Here is a 16,866-nt window from a genome sequence, read left to right on the forward strand (position 1 = left end):
ACCTGATGTCATTCAACTGTGGAATCCAGTGATTTCTTTCCTTCGTTGCTATGGAGTCGTTCCATTAAAGCAGTGCGACAAGGATCCATACTTTGAACGCAGCTCCGGCTCGTTCTGTTGGTGTCTGTCCGTTGCTTCGATTTACCTTTTCACGTTCGCCATCTCGGTTTGTCTCGTCATCGACACGTTCAACAGTTCCTCGAAGATGATAGCCGACGCTACTTTCTACTTAATTTACTACGCCCATTGCGAAATGACCCTGGTATTCTTCTTGTACTATTCCGGTGAACTCGTCTCCCTATTTCAGCACTGGGTCGAAACTGAACGTCAACTTCATTTGAGAAAAATCTTCATTGGAAAAATCACAAAGGCGCAGTGCTGGCTGATTTTTATTGCCACGGTTATCTTGTCCAATCTTGAAAACGGTTTCTACATCACTGGTGCGGTATGTAAGAATGAATTCTGCAAAACATTTGCGCTTCTATTAATTGAGAGAAAAAATTTATTAGGTAATGGACGCAAAAAATATGACCGAAATTATTTACCTTTTGGTAAATCTGGCCGGAAAGGGAACAGACTTGAGCCCTTATTTCGGTGGCTATAAAGATGTTTACGCATTCGCGCTAATTTTCGTCGAGTCGTTGAGCGAAGTCGCTTGGATTGCCGGTGATTTGATCATTGCCTTGATCTCAATTCTGCTCCGCCGCTATTACGAAGCGTTAAACAGACAACTACGTTCTCAACAATGTGGTATCATCTCTTTGCGCCAACTGGAAGAGATCCGCCGGGTGCAATTGGCAATCTCCACTTTAGTCCAAAAAATAGCTGAAGTTTTCTCACCACTGATTCTCATAACGATCGGCTGCAATGTCGTTTACATCCTGACTTTTCTGTACTCCGGACTGGAGGCCGATATCACTAGCCCAAGCTTCTTTGTTCGTTTCGTTTTCACTTATTCGTTCATCTACATTGCGCTTAGGCTAACATTCTCCGTCTACCTGGCGAGCCTTCTAAATGAAATGGTGAAATTATTTGCCAATATTTAGCAATAATTAGGAAATGTAATAATTAATTAACTATTTCTCACAGCCACGGAATACCATACATTACCTGTGTGGTTTGCCGTCCATAGTCGGGAATAACACTGAGCAACAAAGGAGGAGATTGATTAAGGTAATAATAACTAAAATTAATTTTATGCGTCGAGAATTATTTCAACAGTCTACGATGAATTTGACAGATGGATCTAATTATAGAAGAAATACAAAGCGAATCAACAGCTCTTGGCGGAGGTGGCTTCTTTATTCTTTCCAAATCATCAGCCGCATCGGTAAAACATTAAATATTATTAGACGAGGATTTCTGATTGATATTCTTTCTTATCTAGCTATTCAGTTTAATCGTAACATATGAAGTTGTCATGCTACAGTTGCCCCACTAATAACAACTTAGCTGACACGCTGCTTTACAACAAATGAATAATGTATCGGAATCAATAATATAATCAAAATATAAAAAAATAATCCGTTGGTTACATTTGTTTGACTATAATGCATTTCCCTTATAGTTCCAGGTTAGTTTCTTCAAAGTAAACACTCTGACTGCGTGTTTGTGGAAGCTAATGGAATGAATGACAACAAAGGACTTTTGCTAGGAAAACTTCGTTGCTATGTCCATACAGCAGAAGTAAACAATACCGAACGATTGTGTTGTGTTGCTACTCATATTCCCACAAGTATATAAATCCAATAAAGAAAAAAATATGGGGTAGCAACATAAGGCGCATGTTCTGTTGCTACTTATGATACTCGGTATAGGTTCAAGGCTGAGCCCATAGAATTTGTTAAAACGTAGTGGCATTCACACCTTCTGTTTCTTCCATTATTACAACAATGAAGAAAAAGCCAGATTTCATTCAGCTTTGGAATCCAGTCATTTCATTTTGTCGAATTTACGCGGTTATCCCTTTGAGACAATCCGACAAGGAACCGTATTTCGAGCGATGCTCCGGTTCACTTTGTTGGTGCCTTTTATTCGGCTTGATTTACCTTTTTGGTTTCGTTCTCTCCGTCATTCTCGTTTTGGACACTTTCAGTAGCTCGTCAAAGATTATCGCCAACGCCACTTTTTATTTGATTTATTACGTTCACTGCGAAATGACTCTGGTATTTTTCATTTATCGATCTCAAAATCTCTTGGATCTATTCCAGAATTGGATCCAAGTTGAAAATCTTTTGATCAAGCACAAAATTCATCTGGGTAAAGTCTTGGTAGCTCAGTGCTGGACCATTGTTATTGCTACCTTAATCATGTCCCATCTCGAAAATGGCTGTTACATCATTAGTGCGGTAAGCAAAAGTCTTTTTTCACAATCAATTAGCCATATTATATCGATCGAGCGCTTAATTTTCTTTAGGTAATCGACGCTGAAAGCTTATCCGATACAATTCACCTCTTCGTAAATTTGGCGGGAAAAGGGACAGATTTAAATCCTTATTTCGGTGACTATAAGGACATCTACGGTTTTTTCCTCATTTTTGTCGAGTCGTTGAGTGAAGTCGCTTGGATCTCTGGCGATTTGATTATTGCTTTAATCTCAATCATCTGTCGTCGCTATTACGAAGCGCTACAAGAGAAATTGCTTTCCGATAACCATCATTCCTTCCGACAGCTGGAAGAGCTCCGGCAGTTACAACTGGCCATTTCTACGTTGGTCCACAAAGTGGCTGAAGTTTTCTCGCCACTAATTCTCATATCTGTCGGATGCAACGTCGTTTACATCCTTGTCTTTTTGTACTCCGGACTGGAGGCTGATTTGTTCAGCCCAAGTTTTCTCGTCCGTCTCATTTTCACCTATTCTTTTATCTACGTGGTTCTCAGACTAATATTCTCCGTTTTCTTGGCTAGTCGACTAAGCGAAATGGTTTGTATTTTAATTCATTACTTTCGAATGGCCGATAAGACTGTCGTTGACATCTTTTTACTTATAATCCACAGCCGGAGAAAACCATCGACTACTTGTACAGTCTACCTTCGATTGTTGGTTCCAACTCTGACGATCAAATAAACAGAGCTTTAAAGGTAAACACAATCTAAAATCAATTGGAGAAATTAATTGTCACTTTTGGGGGGTATTTCAGATGATAATGATTGTACAAGAAATTCAAAGTAATCCAATCAGTCTTGGTGGAAGTGGATTCTTCGTTCTCTGCAAGTCATCTGCATCGGCAGTAAGAAACATTCTTATAACCAAATTTTTGTAATCCTCTTTAACTTCGATGTTATTACAGTTATTCAGTTTAATCGTGACGTACGAGGTCGTCATGCTACAACTGCCACGCTAAGAAATGTTGACGAATGGACTAGTCCTGACCCGCATGCAGTCCTCTGTATATTCAATATAGAATCAATAGCTACAACCGAAACTATAGTCCAATTACGTATAAGCTTTATCATTCAATGGAGCGAATCCGGCGTTCCAAAATTTCAGATTAAGAAAAAAAGATTTATGGCTTGAAAGCAGATGACGAAAAAGAATGGAAAGTCGAACTTAACGGGTAGATGTTCTCCGCTCCCAGAGCGATCGAACGAATTTTCACGCAGAGCAATGCCGTTATGATGCACGACATCACCAAGGCAATGAGAATGACTACCAGGCCACTGATAAAGTTAATCAGCGGCATGCAAATTTCTTCTTCGTCAGTCGTTTGATGATTGTCTAAATAATAATCAAACGATTCAGTCAGAAGAAATTGGATTTCGTTTGATCGGAGTTGGACTTACCAGGTGTGGTGAGTGTCACGACTGAATGGGAATCCGGCTTGAAGGCGATATCGTCGCTGGAAATGACACGAAGCGATCGACGCAGACGGACGTCCGAAATTTCTGACGCCGAAGAGTTGACACTTCGACGTTTGCGACTGCTTATGTCAAACTGAAAATCAACCAGAAAATTGTTTAAAACATTACTTAATCTCAAAGTATAAATTAATTACAAGATTAGCGTCTTGGGGGCAGACGTCGCATCCATTTTTGCACAATTCGACGTTGCATTCGAGGAAGACTTCCATCTGGTCGGGGAATTTGAAGGCCTGGAAGAAGGCGAAAGATAAGAGAGACACTCCGGAGCGGTCGGTCCGCGTAGTTTTCTGCCACGGTCCCATCAGTTTGTTCATGACGACACAGCCGTTCTTGTCTGACAGTGTCACGGCGTTGGCTCTATTTCCATCGTGAGCGATACATTCCTGAACACGGAAATCAAAGCCTGGGTCTCCTTCGATGGCGACGACCATCGTCAAAATATCGCCAATCTTCACCAATCCGTTGACACTTGGAGCGTTGGGTCCTTTTCCGGTTTGGACGTCCATGCTGGCCGTGGCCGAATCGCCGCTGAAACTGACATTTTTGGTGTCCAGCATATCGATGTTGAAGGCATAAGAAACGGTCTTGTTCAGCAAACCTTCCCAGAAGCAACAAATTGAACGAGAAATGTCCCGAATCTGAAATTGCGTTATAAAGTTTAATAATTTTCCGTTCGAATTAAATTTGATTCGTATTTGTTACTACTTCTTGAATGCCCTTCTGATTTTGGATGATGATGACATTTTCAAGGTAAGCCTTTTTACCACTGGTCAAGGCATCCACCCAGTGGGATCCGCAAGTGTCCAGCCGGATTGTAAATTCATAAAAGTCGCGGTTGGTTCCGTACCGGACGTGATGGCAATCCAAGTTGCTATGGAAACCCTTTTGTTTTACATTTAATATTTATTTGAAGTCAACAGTAATAGTTATTGCATCAATTGAATTACCTTGGAGTAGATAAGGCCATTAAAAGGGCGATCGAATTTGATTTTGACGAGCATCGATTCTTTGGCACAGTCGACATCCAGCGAAATAATCTGAGCCATTTGGAGGGTAGATGATTGAGGCATCAGTGACTTATTTGTGTCCACTGGATCGTCAGTGGCTGGTCCGTCATTCCGGCTAGGTGGGTAGGTAAGAGCAAGCGGATTGGAATTGACGGAACGCGCATGAGGAATCGAATATGTTTCGACCGGGGTGATGATAGCCGGAATTGTCACCGGTACATTTCCTTCCACCAAGGCGATTTTTGGCGGAGAGGAAACAGTTGTTGTGGCTGGATTGAACGTTGTCGGATGTATTGACGATATTCCCGGTGAAAATGGTTGAGGTAGCGACTTCAGTGCGTGTACTGTCTTGGTTTAAATCAAAGTTGTTATTAATTTCATGTTAAATTAAATGATTTTAGATTTAGTCAATAGAACAAATAGAAAGTTTGCCTTTCAGTGGCGAAAAGGTAAAAATGAGCAGCTGATTACTATCCCCCGTGGTGTTTATCCGGAGTCGGTCAGTCGGAGTTCCCATGGCCAACAACATTATCCTGCTCTCGTTGTACCTCGTCCCTGCGCCAGCATTAGTAGAACCGGTTTAACCGTTTCCTTACTACGGCAATTTTTGTTCCTTTTCTTCTCACAACAAGATCTTCTTGTCTTCTCTGCTCTAATAGTCACTGACTTACTTATTATACCGGACTTTGTACTAAAACTACCTGATTCTCCAATTCCCACCTGTTTTCCAAGAGCTGGAATGTGTGTTATTCGTCCATCGCTCAAGGACCGTGCAAATTACTGACAGAATACTTAATCCAATCTCAACATGCTTGAATTTATACGGTCGATTGAATCATTACATCTTAAAATACTCTTGGTGTGGATAGAAAGATAGCCGACAGTTTTTAAAAGTATACCAGCAGAATAAATTAAAAAGGTTCAGTGTGAACACAGACCTGAATTTTCCGGTAGAGTTGACACGAAGACGGATGAAGATGATGATGGTTCTTGATCCTGGTCTCCGGCACCTGCGATCGCCAATAATTCCCGCAGAATGCGAATGCTGGAATCCGGTACGTTCGTTATTTTGTGCTGGACTGCAACAGTCCCGAATTGCTCGTTGTGTTTCACTTTGTCAGCATTAATCAGTTCCGTGAGGCAAGAGATATTCAACTGTCCGGCCAAAACATGCTATATTTTAAACCAAAATGAATTAATATTAATCAAAAATCTTTTAATAATAGTTTAATAAATCAATTCTTACCCCAAAGATGAAAAGAGTTAAGACAAAGGACCTCATTGCGTAGAAACACAGAATGTGTACTGATAGCGGAATCTCAAACTATACGCTCACGACTTGGCGACCAAGGACGGAGGACGAACTGGACTGGTTGTCATTAGTCTAACAACTGAAGATGAAAAGTTGGTTTCCCAACATGTATATTCGTTACATGTTAAGCTTAGCCACTGCTTGCCATAGAATACTCACAGAATGAAGAGGAGGAAAAAACATGGCGTAAATCCTGTTGCGATATCCAAGCAAGTAAATAGGATATTCGCGTCGTGAGAAACTCGAAACATTTTTGGGTGTGTGTGTTCTTGTTCTGCAGTTTGTTTTAAAAGCCAATGCCGATGGTCATTCTGCCTAAAATGAAATTTAAAATTGAGATGTCGATTATGTACTAGCCACTGGAATTTGAACAAGGGGGGAAAAATCAGATGGGAGCAAGTGTGTGAAGGAAAATGAATGATTTGGTAGGATAAATTTCCAAAACCACTTTTCCAAGCCAGATTTTCTTATTTGTTAATGTTATTTCAATATTTACCTTTTTGATGGCTGGCTAACGAGATCGTGATGGGTAGATGTGTTACATCTGGTTACATCTTGTATACGCCTGCTGTGGAATTTGCTTCTATTAACAACTATTCAATAACCTAAAAAAACTGGATTATTAGAGACCACAGACCAGGTGGACGTGTGAAAACAGAGAATTGTGACCACTGTCATATCGTGAAATATTTTTACTTAAAAACTGACATATGCAGAAAATTCTATTTACCAACGTAATCATTTCTTTAATGTCTAGAATGTTATATTACCTCTTCCATACTTTATCTCGTATCTCGTTCCCTTACAATTTCACTGAATGTCGTAGTTCATCTTCGCTTTTTAACTGAATTAAGTCCAAAATTTTCAATTAGATACTGACACGGACTGCAGATGATTACAGTTAAAATTAGCTGGATTAAAATTACAAATGGCTACGTTTAAATGAATCGGCCAACTATAACAGGGATAGTCAACCCTGCAGTGCTAAAGTACCTTATGAAAGTTGAAAACACCATTATTGCACAATAGTTATCCGATGAAAAGACAATCGATTGGGATCAATTTTAAGTTCATTAACTACAATTACCGTAAATATGGGTTTGATGCTTTAATACATCAAAAAAGACATCTTGGAAAAATTCCGTTAGATTCCAGACGTACACTAGAAAGAAAGGTCAGGAGAAGATTACCAGAGGCATATTTTGACCTGATCAACAATATTTCAAGCGGCCTAGATAATTTATGCGAATAAGAGGTAAACATTTCAATTTCAATGATTTATGAATATGAATATATGAACGTTGTACTTGAGACAAACCAGATGAGTTATTTTATTTATTTTGATTTTTAAGTTTGGAACTTATAAATCGCGAAGCTAATTTTCCTGTAGCATTTTACAAGTTCAATCAATCAGTAGAGGATTAATAAATAATTACATTTTCATTATAAGTTTATCTAACATCGAGAATCACTTATCAATAGTTATTCTAAGATTTTCTTCCCTTTCTCCTTCATCGAACGATGCAAGAACTGGTGAAAAAATTCTTCAGAATCACTATTTTTAGTGACATCAATGATACTCAAGTATAAAATAAATAGAAAACTATGTAGGAATGGCCTCACCATAACTTGGGCGGTCAATGCTATTAGCTAATAATACGTTATTTCAGCTGAAAATGACATAGTTGCACTATAGTTGTGCAATAGTTAGACAATTGATTTGGGTAATTTAAATGTTCATTCACTAAAAATCTACAATCATTGTAACCGTGAGTTATAAGGGCTTTTAAATACGAGGGATATGAATAACACCCAATTATTGCTTTGTAGCTAATGTGTAATGTCCATAGGCATAATTGTTAGACAAATCGGACAAATTGTATGCAAAATACTTGGAATGCGATTACCTTCCCTTACGGAAAAATCTCATCAAACTATATGAGAAATCATATGTTTATTAATGACATCAATGATTTTTTAATAATTTTTGATGATCTCATATATTTCTCATTAAATTGATGAGAATTTTCACCCTCATATCCCGAGAAGAATTTTTCCGTGCGGAAACGAGATTAAAATATTTCAAATCAATGCAAAAAGCGTTCGAAATCAATTCATAAAAGCGGATTTCCAATTAGTAAAAAACGCTGTTGTTTCCGTTTTGAAACTATATTAAAACTGTAAATCGGACCATTTAAATCCCATTTAATTATTGTCATAAAATCGAATCGATATCCAGTTGTTTAAACTTAAAATATCGATAATAAGTTTAAAATTCACATAGCATTTTTAATGACAAATACTTTATTTTCCATTCATTTACAATAACATCTCGAGAGTGACATATGATAGTAAAACGAAATCAGCAAACAAGTTTACTATGAGTTAAATTCGTTAAGTTCAAAATTTCATTGAGGGCGAGGCCTTGTTACTAAGAAAGCTCGTTTCACCCAAACCTTGTCGTCTAACGTCGTCTAACTCACGGAATCTGCTGTTGATCAGAGTACTGGCTCTTCAGCTAAGCGTTCTCATCTAGTAAAGGAAATATTGTCAGGAAATAACAAGTGAAACTCGGAAAATATGAATTTACCGCCCAATTTCTTGTTTTCGCTGGTCAGCTGATCTTTTCGTTCGCACGTTTTGTCAAGTTCGTGAGTCAAACGGAAAATATCTGTCGCCTTGTTACGATTATCTCTCTGGGAAGCGTCGTATAGGCCAGTCTGCTCAATCTAATCCAACTTGGATTTGAATTCAATGTTGATGAGCTCCAGTTGCTTGCTGCGCTTTTGCATCTCTCAGGTGGTGCTATCAGCCTGGATTGATCAATTTAAGTTTCAATTATAAAATAGATACTTCGCTTTTCTTTAGTATTTTGATAAATTACCTTCTCAAAATCGATAATAAGAACATCTACCTCACTCTGTAGACGTGACGTGCTCATCTCCAAACCTGAGCATTTGGAGATTAAAGTACTGGTCTTTTTTTTCCAATTCAGTCACCTGGATGTGAAATTTGCGCCTAAAAAGTACAGAAAATGAATCACGAACCGTTTTCATGAAATCGGAGGGGAAATTTAGACGTCCTACCTGATCTTTTCGGTGTGAAAAGTGCAGGCATGTTCGTACTTTGCTGCTGATGACGATAATAGTGCTCTTGAGCTCTTCCATTCAGAGTGTGTACTCATGCACGAACAACTCTGACTTTTCTACTTCGTTGGTGTACGTTTCATCTTGCCTGAAAAAATAAACAATGATTTAAGAATAATTAGACCGTCGTATTCAACAATCTACAATGGGATCTTACCTTATCTTTGTTCGCTGACTCAACTTAATGATGAGCATGAAACAGCTCCTGCTGAAACTTTCACTTCTCTTTCTCAGCCCTGAAGGAGAAGTAAAATTGAATTAGTTTTAAGCAATAAATGTCGTTACTTGCGCTCAGATTTAAGTTAATATCTTGTTAATATTTACTGGAAAATATGTGAGGGACGCAACATTATTCTTTGCATGGTTTTTAATAAATGCCATGTCATAAGTTCCTTTATCAAGTTCTTGAATTCGACTAAAGTCATTTCTGAAATGAACTGAAGGGTGTTCCCGTTTATCTAGTAAATTCCCCGTGCACAGCGAAGCTCTTCACCGGGCCATTCTACACTATATAACAAAATAAATAAATCCGTTAAAGTGAACAATTACAGTTGTTAGAAATAATTTTATAGTCTAATCTTACGTAAATGCGCCCGTTGGGGAATCCGAACATAAAGGCTGCCAACAGTCAGCTGTCTTCTGAAGATGATTTCTAGCAGAAATGATTAAAATAATCACGCATGATATAAAAAAGAAGACGCCCAACATTAATACATTCCATTTGAGTGTGGTGTTGCAACGCTTCACACTAAAATTGCACAAGATGGACATAATAAAATAAACAGAGTGTGCTTTCGGTACAAACGGATCACGTTTGACGTTTAGGTCTCTTTGCAGCTGATTTTGGAAAATGAAGGCCTAATTTTCTCAAGTGATTCACATTAAATAACTGAGAAAAATTTCGCCTGATTTCACAGAGAAAAATACGATGAAACGAAAAACAAAATTGAGATATTGAGATAAGTTTTGCTACGAAGGTGCAAATCGGTAAATGGTTTTACTTAAAAAAAAAGGAACAATGCTACGTAGGCCTACAATCCAGAAATTTGTTGGCGGTGTTTTAGCTACCATTTTGTCAAATTCCAACTGAAATCCCCTTGAATATCATGATACCCGTTACCTGTGCACGTGTGCGGATCTTTAATTATAGCAGTTCGTTAGGTTCTCGTTCGAATTTCAAGGGCATCGAAGTGTTTTCAGGTATCAGCCAGCTAGCATGTGTAAGATGAAATGACATTTCGTTGTAGCCTATTGCAACATTAGTTGCGCTATTCCAGTTCTAGTCCTGAGGCTAAATAACTTTCCACCAACGAAAAATGCGCCTCCGTATTAGCTCTAGCTGAAAGAAAATAATAAAATTTTTCTATCAGATTGGTCATTCAAGAATATTTCGTTAAAGGCACAACTTAATTGCATCGGTCGATGGTGATGGAATGGTAGCGATGGTCGCAAACGCCCGGATAAAGGAGAATAAAACTTTTAAAATAATAACGGAACGAATATTGCCTTTTTACTATTCCATTGTGACAAGGAAAACTCTTTGTCGGTTACAAACCGAAATTCCCCTTTTACAAAAAAAAATATTAACTTGTACGCCAGTGTAATGTCAATGGGAAATCAAATTTGTTACCATCACCAGGTCATTAAAAAGGAGTTTGGAGTGGCAAGCGGTTGGTCCGAGTAATAAGCTGGGTGGGCGTTATTGTTGCAGTTAATGTATAAGAATAATCCGGATCTGAGAGAAGATACTTCCCAAATTGCATGCTGCATTGCTGAAAGTGAACACACCCACGGATGTATTCCTCAACCAACGAATTACTTGAATCCCATGTATGATTCGCATTTCTGGGTGGTCAACTCCTAAAAAGAAATAAATTATTAATCTATAGATTTCTTTGTGCATATATTAGGAAGTTACTCACCGTAGTTCAGCCCGAACGGCTTCGTTATACTGATGGACTTTTTCCGAATAAATTTTCGTGTTTCACAGCGCCAAAGGACCATTCTTTTCCTGGGTAAAGTTCGCCAACTGGCCGAGGAATGAGGCGAGTCGCTTGAGTTGTTTCTGGTATTAAAGTTGATGGTGATCATCACCTATTGTTTGTAGAATATCACAAAGTATTGCATAGATTAATAGAACATAAATTTATGTTTCTCGGTTATTTCCTATATGAATGATATCAGTAATGACACTGTGTGTGAACATTCACTTAATAAGAATTCACAACTATAAAGTTGTCGAATTCTATCTAAAAAAAATCAAGTTAGACTACTGTCCAAGATATTTTAACACACAGCAAATACCTTGAGGACAAAGTTAAAAAATTGCTGTCACATATTCTGGAATCACACCTAAATGCAAATTTTGATTTGGTCTGTTGACGATATTCAGACTAGAAGAACAAGAACGTTCGTTAAGAAGAAAAGCGTTGAAAACACACACACACACTTGTTCAAAAGTGAAACGAAACACATCAGCTGGTAGATCCCAATTTGGTATACAGAAGTTACAGAAAGTTGTGCATTAGTGTTTAAGGAAATAGCGAATGCACTTTAACAGGATCACGGTTGTCTCCTATATTAAACTAATTGACTGCAATCAGTCAATCACCATAGCTTATTCACTTCTTGGTTGATTAAGAGCAATAATGTAAACTCCAACTCAGCTAACTGCTGAAAGTAGTAACCTTTTCAAATTATGGAACCCCTTCTACACCACTTTGCTTATGAAAAACAGATAGTCTACTTCAAACACAAAACATCTAAATAAATGACAACCACAAAATTTAAAAACAACTTTTATAAATAAAAAGACTTACGAAGCCACATGTAATAGAACTGCGTGTGCGTCACTAGGCCTACGGCTATAGTGACGCATCACAAACCTGACCATTTCCGGGACAACCCCTTTTCCTTTCTGCTACCACCGCGGCTTTTCGCTCTTTTAGATTGCATCTCAAGACATAAATTACGCGCCCTCCGCGCGTAATTCAAATACTATTTACCCCATTTAAATTCCCTTTAAACCTCAATTAAGTCAGTTGACACAACTGTCAACTGACCTGGGGGTGGGTTTTCTATGGGATACTTTTGCTATCGTTTTCTTTATACTATGTCGCAACCTAACTCTTTTCATATAAAAGGGTGCGATATTCTTCTCTTAAACGCCAGATCCTCTTCGTAGTTCAAGTGACCGAGTGTCCCTAAAAACGACCCGGCTCTAGTTGTATTTGGTATTGAAACTATCTTGTATTCGTATTTAAGCTGTGTTGTGTTGTGCCGTAACGCCGATTCCAACTAACTACATCCGAGTAAAGGTATTGTCTCCTAGTTTATTATTCTTCCCCTTCACTAGTTATCTGTCCTATCAATTGTAGTTTCTGACTATACACAATAAAACGTTACATTGTGAGCAAAACGCATTATTCGAATATTCATTCCCGTAAGAGACAAGATGCACACGCCGTGTAGTCTCTTACATCTGGTGGCAGCGGCGTCCGAATGCACTCACAATGTTAACGAATAAAAGTATCAGTCTTGAAATAGTTGATTTATTTTCGCGTTGGCGTGAGCAACGCAATTCGGAATCAAGCATCATGACAGAGAGCTTGGTCCCCCCAGTTAAACAACCAAAGTTATCTTTTTTACGAAAAATTTGAATCTTCAAGCCGCCAGCGACATTGAAAAAGCCTTCTAGATGGGCACGCGCAAAGGCCGCTATTTATAATAGCTCATCTCTTCTTGCAAAGACTCTTTGTCTTTTTTCGAAAAGAAAAAAGTCTGATTTCGAAAAGAAGATTGATGAATCACCAAATACGACGGTCAAGGAAAAATTATCTACTGAGCAACTGCAAGAAAGCAGGATCATCCGGGCGAGAACATCCTCTCGAATTCAAGATATCTCTGACAGCAACGTCCCAGAAGACCTTATCGAAGTTAAGAATCAGGATATCGTTTTGCCAACTTACGGAAACGGAAGCGCAGCGTCCGGAAAGCAAATCTTTGGCAACGGAGACATTGCTGGCAATCGCAATACGTCAGAACTACGACAAAACGCCACCAACGCTACACGACTTGTACATCAATGCTCCCCGGTCGCTTTTGCTATCCCTGATAGGAGTTCGACGCCAATAGCTCCAATCGCAAGTTCAGTTCGTTTTTCCACTCACACTTCTTCACCGCACACCGCAACTCATCTTCCCAGTAGCGTTCTTATACACCCTAACGTCGCTACTGCCGTAGACCACCTTTACGGTGAATCCGAAGTGCTCGTCATCCAACAACCACGTTCTTCAGTAGTAAACGAAAATATTATCACTTCTGACTTTCGATTGAAAAATATTTTTGAACGTGGCTATCCCAAGAACGCCCAACCTACTAAAGTCGAAGAAACCACGCGTTTTCTGATATTAAGACAAAAATTTCTTGCTGGACTTCACCTTCAGAAGAAGTTTAAAGTTCGTTATAAACAATTTAAAGTCTACGAAGATCTCGTGCGAGAAACTGACAAATATGATCGACGACTAGAAGCAGAAAAAGAAGAATTCGGAAAAAGAAAATTTGCCATAGAGACGCAAAATGAAAAAATCAACGCCATCACGTCGCTGTCACGCTTCAACACAGACCCTCCAGATAAAGCCATCGAACTGATTCCGAACGAAGACTTGACCAATCGTATTATGGAAATTCTACATCATCTGATTGCATGCCAGCAACCGCCTTTCAGTGCTCATCAAACGTTCAACGCAAATGGAAAAAGAGGAAGACGAATGACATATTATAACTACGGAGCTACCGAACATCAACCATCAAGCTGTTCCGGCAATGAGCTCATTACATACGGCTTGGCGAAAGGACAAATGGGCATAACTGTGTAGACACCAACGAGAAACATGGGTCAGTTGATAGGAAATCCTTGGGTATCGTGAGGTCAGAGTAGATACATTAAAACTGAACAACAACAAGAGTAAAGTATTATTTAGCAAGTTGTATTTTTATTTAATTTCTAGAAACAGAGAATTCCTCATTACGACATGATTAACAAAATATCTCCTACAAAAAAAAAGGAAAGCCTGGTTTGAACGTTTTCGGATAGATTTTATTTTTAAGGTTATCTTGACATGAGGAAAGTGTCAGATGGATTTACGGTTATAGTTTAGAGGTTAGATCGAAACGGACGTTGCGGATGAATTTTTGTTATAATAGTCTGGAACAAGAGATGTTGCCGGATAAAATCGATAAAACATAAATATGGAGATTAATGGGAATTGGTCATGTGCGTGAGAGGAATACTAATAAAAGTTTAGTGACATTGAAACGGCGTTATAAAAGGAACAGTTGCTTTGAGTCGTCAACTATTGAATTGTTCAAATTCAGGAGCGAAAGTTTTCTATTGTTAAACGTTGAATAAGTAACAAATTTGAAATTTTATGATTCTTAAATTATCTTAATGGAATAACTTTCAAAAATAGTATCAAACGAAAAATGTATCAGTCCAACCTAAGACGAGGCCCTATCAACTAACGACCCATCGACCTGTTGGCTGTCTCATCACCAGTTCATTATTTGTTTTCGCCTTCCTACGTGGTTTCTTGATTTTCGCACTCCTCTTCGACATTTACTGCAAGCTTCACCGTGCGTCCTTTCGTCACCTGTTCCCGTTCATCATCGACGCCGTGAAGAAACTTTGGATTCTGCATCAGCTGCGAAACTTCAAGATCTTCTACCATCAATCAACCAATTTAGTAGATTACGGGACGTAATCAAAGGGGCCCCGGAGCCATGTAATAGAACTGCGTGTGCGTCACTAGGCCTACGGCTATAGTGACGCATCACAAACCTGACCATTTCCGGGACAACCCCTTTTCCTTTCTGCTACCACCGCGGCTTTTCGCTCTTTTAGATTGCATCTCAAGACATAAATTACGCGCCCTCCGCGCGTAATTCAAATACTATTTACCCCATTTAAATTCCCTTTAAACCTCAATTAAGTCAGTTGACACAACTGTCAACTGACCTGGGGGTGGGTTTTCTATGGGATACTTTTGCTATCGTTTTCTTTATACTATGTCGCAACCTAACTCTTTTCATATAAAAGGGTGCGATATTCTTCTCTTAAACGCCAGATCCTCTTCGTAGTTCAAGTGACCGAGTGTCCCTAAAAACGACCCGGCTCTAGTTGTATTTGGTATTGAAACTATCTTGTATTCGTATTTAAGCTGTGTTGTGTTGTGCCGTAACGCCGATTCCAACTAACTACATCCGAGTAAAGGTATTGTCTCCTAGTTTATTATTCTTCCCCTTCACTAGTTATCTGTCCTATCAATTGTAGTTTCTGACTATACACAATAAAACGTTACATTGTGAGCAAAACGCATTATTCGAATATTCATTCCCGTAAGAGACAAGATGCACACGCCGTGTAGTCTCTTACACACATAATCTAAGAATTCTGACAGCTACTAATTCGAACTAACTCTGTTAAACTGTCAAAATCAACAGCAGACGACTTTAGAAAATTTCAAAAAACAAGCACGGTGATTGGGACTAATCAGCATCTAGCTATATTACGTGTAAGATTGTCGCACTAATAAACAAAAATGAATATGCAATAAACAAATCAGTTATATTCTTCAAAATGAATACAGAAAAGGAATTTAAAAGGTTAGATTATTTCGTCAAAAGTAGAAGAATTTGTGAAGACGATTTAATGGTGCAGCAATCCTTTTGAGCCCTTTAACACAAATGAAATATCGAGTATGGCTTATTGATATAGCTTTGGCTTGCTATGAAAAGAGACTATGGTTCAAACCCGAAGTTGGATATGAAAAGAAATAAATTGTTTCAGCTGACTACGGAACGCCAAATGACCCCCTAAAATAATAGCACTCGACTTGTGCTATTTATTTTACAAATCACTTGAATAATATACACCTGGGTGGCGCCATCTAGCGGTTTCAATTGGCGTAACGGAATGTATCGATTTTTTCCAAAATGTACGTATTGATATCGATTGATAATCGTTTCCACAAGCGAAATGGTGGAAACTATTGGTGGAAAGATTCATGCCTTCATTGAAAGTGTCAAGTATGGCTGTGTCGTGTTATCGTGTATGTTCGTGAATCGTGATAACGGTATAACTAACTGATAACTAAATTTACATGAGTTAACATAGTTATGCTTTCCAACTGAAGCACTTGACTTGATCAAGCAGTTAACTGTCGAGTTTGCCTTGGAGGATGTGACGTCTTTTGCTTCTGCCAGTAAATTATTCATTGCATACATTGTTACACTTGAAACTGATTGGTTTTTTTCAAATTAGGTCATATTACTTCTAATCATTTCAAGCAACATGTTATACCCATCATACCTCTGCGTCATGAGGTGATGGCAATAACTCAAACAGATGAAAATTGAAATAAAACATTAAGTTTCGTAAATACACATGTATTCATTTGACTCATCCACACAGCATTGCAAAATATCAACGTAAGGAACTTATGATTTAGGTTAAGCTTACGATTTGTCTGTTCTAAAACGC

General features: G+C 38.5%; 2 protein-coding genes and 3 long non-coding RNA genes across 7 annotated transcripts; 2 read left to right on the plus strand and 3 right to left on the minus strand.

Moving 5' to 3' along the window:
- The first annotated feature begins 2,156 nt into the window (after positions 1 to 2,156).
- On the plus strand, positions 2,157 to 3,344 carry LOC124337739 (gustatory receptor for sugar taste 64e-like). The gene is made up of 6 exons (XM_046791767.1): positions 2,157 to 2,165; positions 2,211 to 2,348; positions 2,417 to 2,923; positions 2,998 to 3,081; positions 3,141 to 3,230; positions 3,291 to 3,344. Exons 1-6 carry the CDS (start codon positions 2,157 to 2,159, stop codon positions 3,342 to 3,344), a joined length of 882 nt encoding a protein of 293 aa, XP_046647723.1.
- Positions 3,345 to 3,378: 34 nt separating this feature from the next.
- Positions 3,379 to 7,071, minus strand: LOC124336981. Its single transcript, XM_046790968.1, has 10 exons — positions 6,951 to 7,071; positions 6,677 to 6,785; positions 6,340 to 6,495; positions 6,115 to 6,259; positions 5,807 to 6,041; positions 4,809 to 5,212; positions 4,567 to 4,743; positions 3,996 to 4,499; positions 3,784 to 3,934; positions 3,379 to 3,718 (listed from the first exon to the last, which is right to left on the minus strand). The coding sequence occupies exons 4-10, from the start codon at positions 6,148 to 6,150 to the stop codon at positions 3,507 to 3,509; spliced, it is 1,719 nt and encodes a 572-aa protein (XP_046646924.1). The 5' UTR covers positions 6,151 to 6,259; positions 6,340 to 6,495; positions 6,677 to 6,785; positions 6,951 to 7,071; the 3' UTR covers positions 3,379 to 3,506.
- A 1,395-nt stretch (positions 7,072 to 8,466) lies between these two features.
- On the minus strand, positions 8,467 to 10,659 carry LOC124337357. The gene is made up of 8 exons (XR_006917253.1): positions 10,447 to 10,659; positions 9,910 to 9,978; positions 9,651 to 9,833; positions 9,484 to 9,562; positions 9,267 to 9,414; positions 9,065 to 9,198; positions 8,771 to 8,993; positions 8,467 to 8,712 (listed from the first exon to the last, which is right to left on the minus strand). It is a non-coding gene; the product is annotated as an uncharacterized LOC124337357 (long non-coding RNA).
- A 137-nt stretch (positions 10,660 to 10,796) lies between these two features.
- On the minus strand, positions 10,797 to 12,137 carry LOC124337374. Of its 3 annotated transcripts, none has more exons than XR_006917282.1 (3): positions 11,631 to 12,137; positions 11,249 to 11,571; positions 10,797 to 11,186 (listed from the first exon to the last, which is right to left on the minus strand). It is a non-coding gene; the product is annotated as an uncharacterized LOC124337374 (long non-coding RNA). The 3 variants fall into 3 exon arrangements; XR_006917280.1 differs by having other exon boundaries at positions 11,249 to 11,575; positions 11,631 to 12,136; XR_006917281.1 differs by having other exon boundaries at positions 11,249 to 11,420; positions 11,631 to 12,127.
- A 4,090-nt stretch (positions 12,138 to 16,227) lies between these two features.
- On the plus strand, positions 16,228 to 16,767 carry LOC124337359. Its single transcript, XR_006917255.1, has 2 exons — positions 16,228 to 16,588; positions 16,648 to 16,767. It is a non-coding gene; the product is annotated as an uncharacterized LOC124337359 (long non-coding RNA).
- Positions 16,768 to 16,866: the final 99 nt, after the last annotated feature.

The sequence above is a fragment of the Daphnia pulicaria genome, chromosome 4 (assembly GCF_021234035.1).
Source record: "Daphnia pulicaria isolate SC F1-1A chromosome 4, SC_F0-13Bv2, whole genome shotgun sequence".
NCBI lineage: Eukaryota > Metazoa > Arthropoda > Branchiopoda > Diplostraca > Daphniidae > Daphnia > Daphnia pulicaria.

Coding starts and splice junctions, on each gene's coding strand:
- LOC124337739 (XM_046791767.1), top strand. Junction 2,349..2,416: donor GCTGTTACATCATTAGTGCG/GTAAGCAAAAGT, acceptor AATTTTCTTTAG/GTAATCGACGCTGAAAGCTT. Junction 2,924..2,997: donor CTAGTCGACTAAGCGAAATG/GTTTGTATTTTA, acceptor TATAATCCACAG/CCGGAGAAAACCATCGACTA.
- LOC124336981 (XM_046790968.1), bottom strand. CDS start 6,150: ATGAGGTCCTTTGTCTTAACTCTTTTCATCTTTGGG. Junction 6,042..6,114: donor TAACTCTTTTCATCTTTGGG/GTAAGAATTGAT, acceptor TTTAAAATATAG/CATGTTTTGGCCGGACAGTT. Junction 5,213..5,806: donor AACTCTACCGGAAAATTCAG/GTCTGTGTTCAC, acceptor AAACCAAGACAG/TACACGCACTGAAGTCGCTA.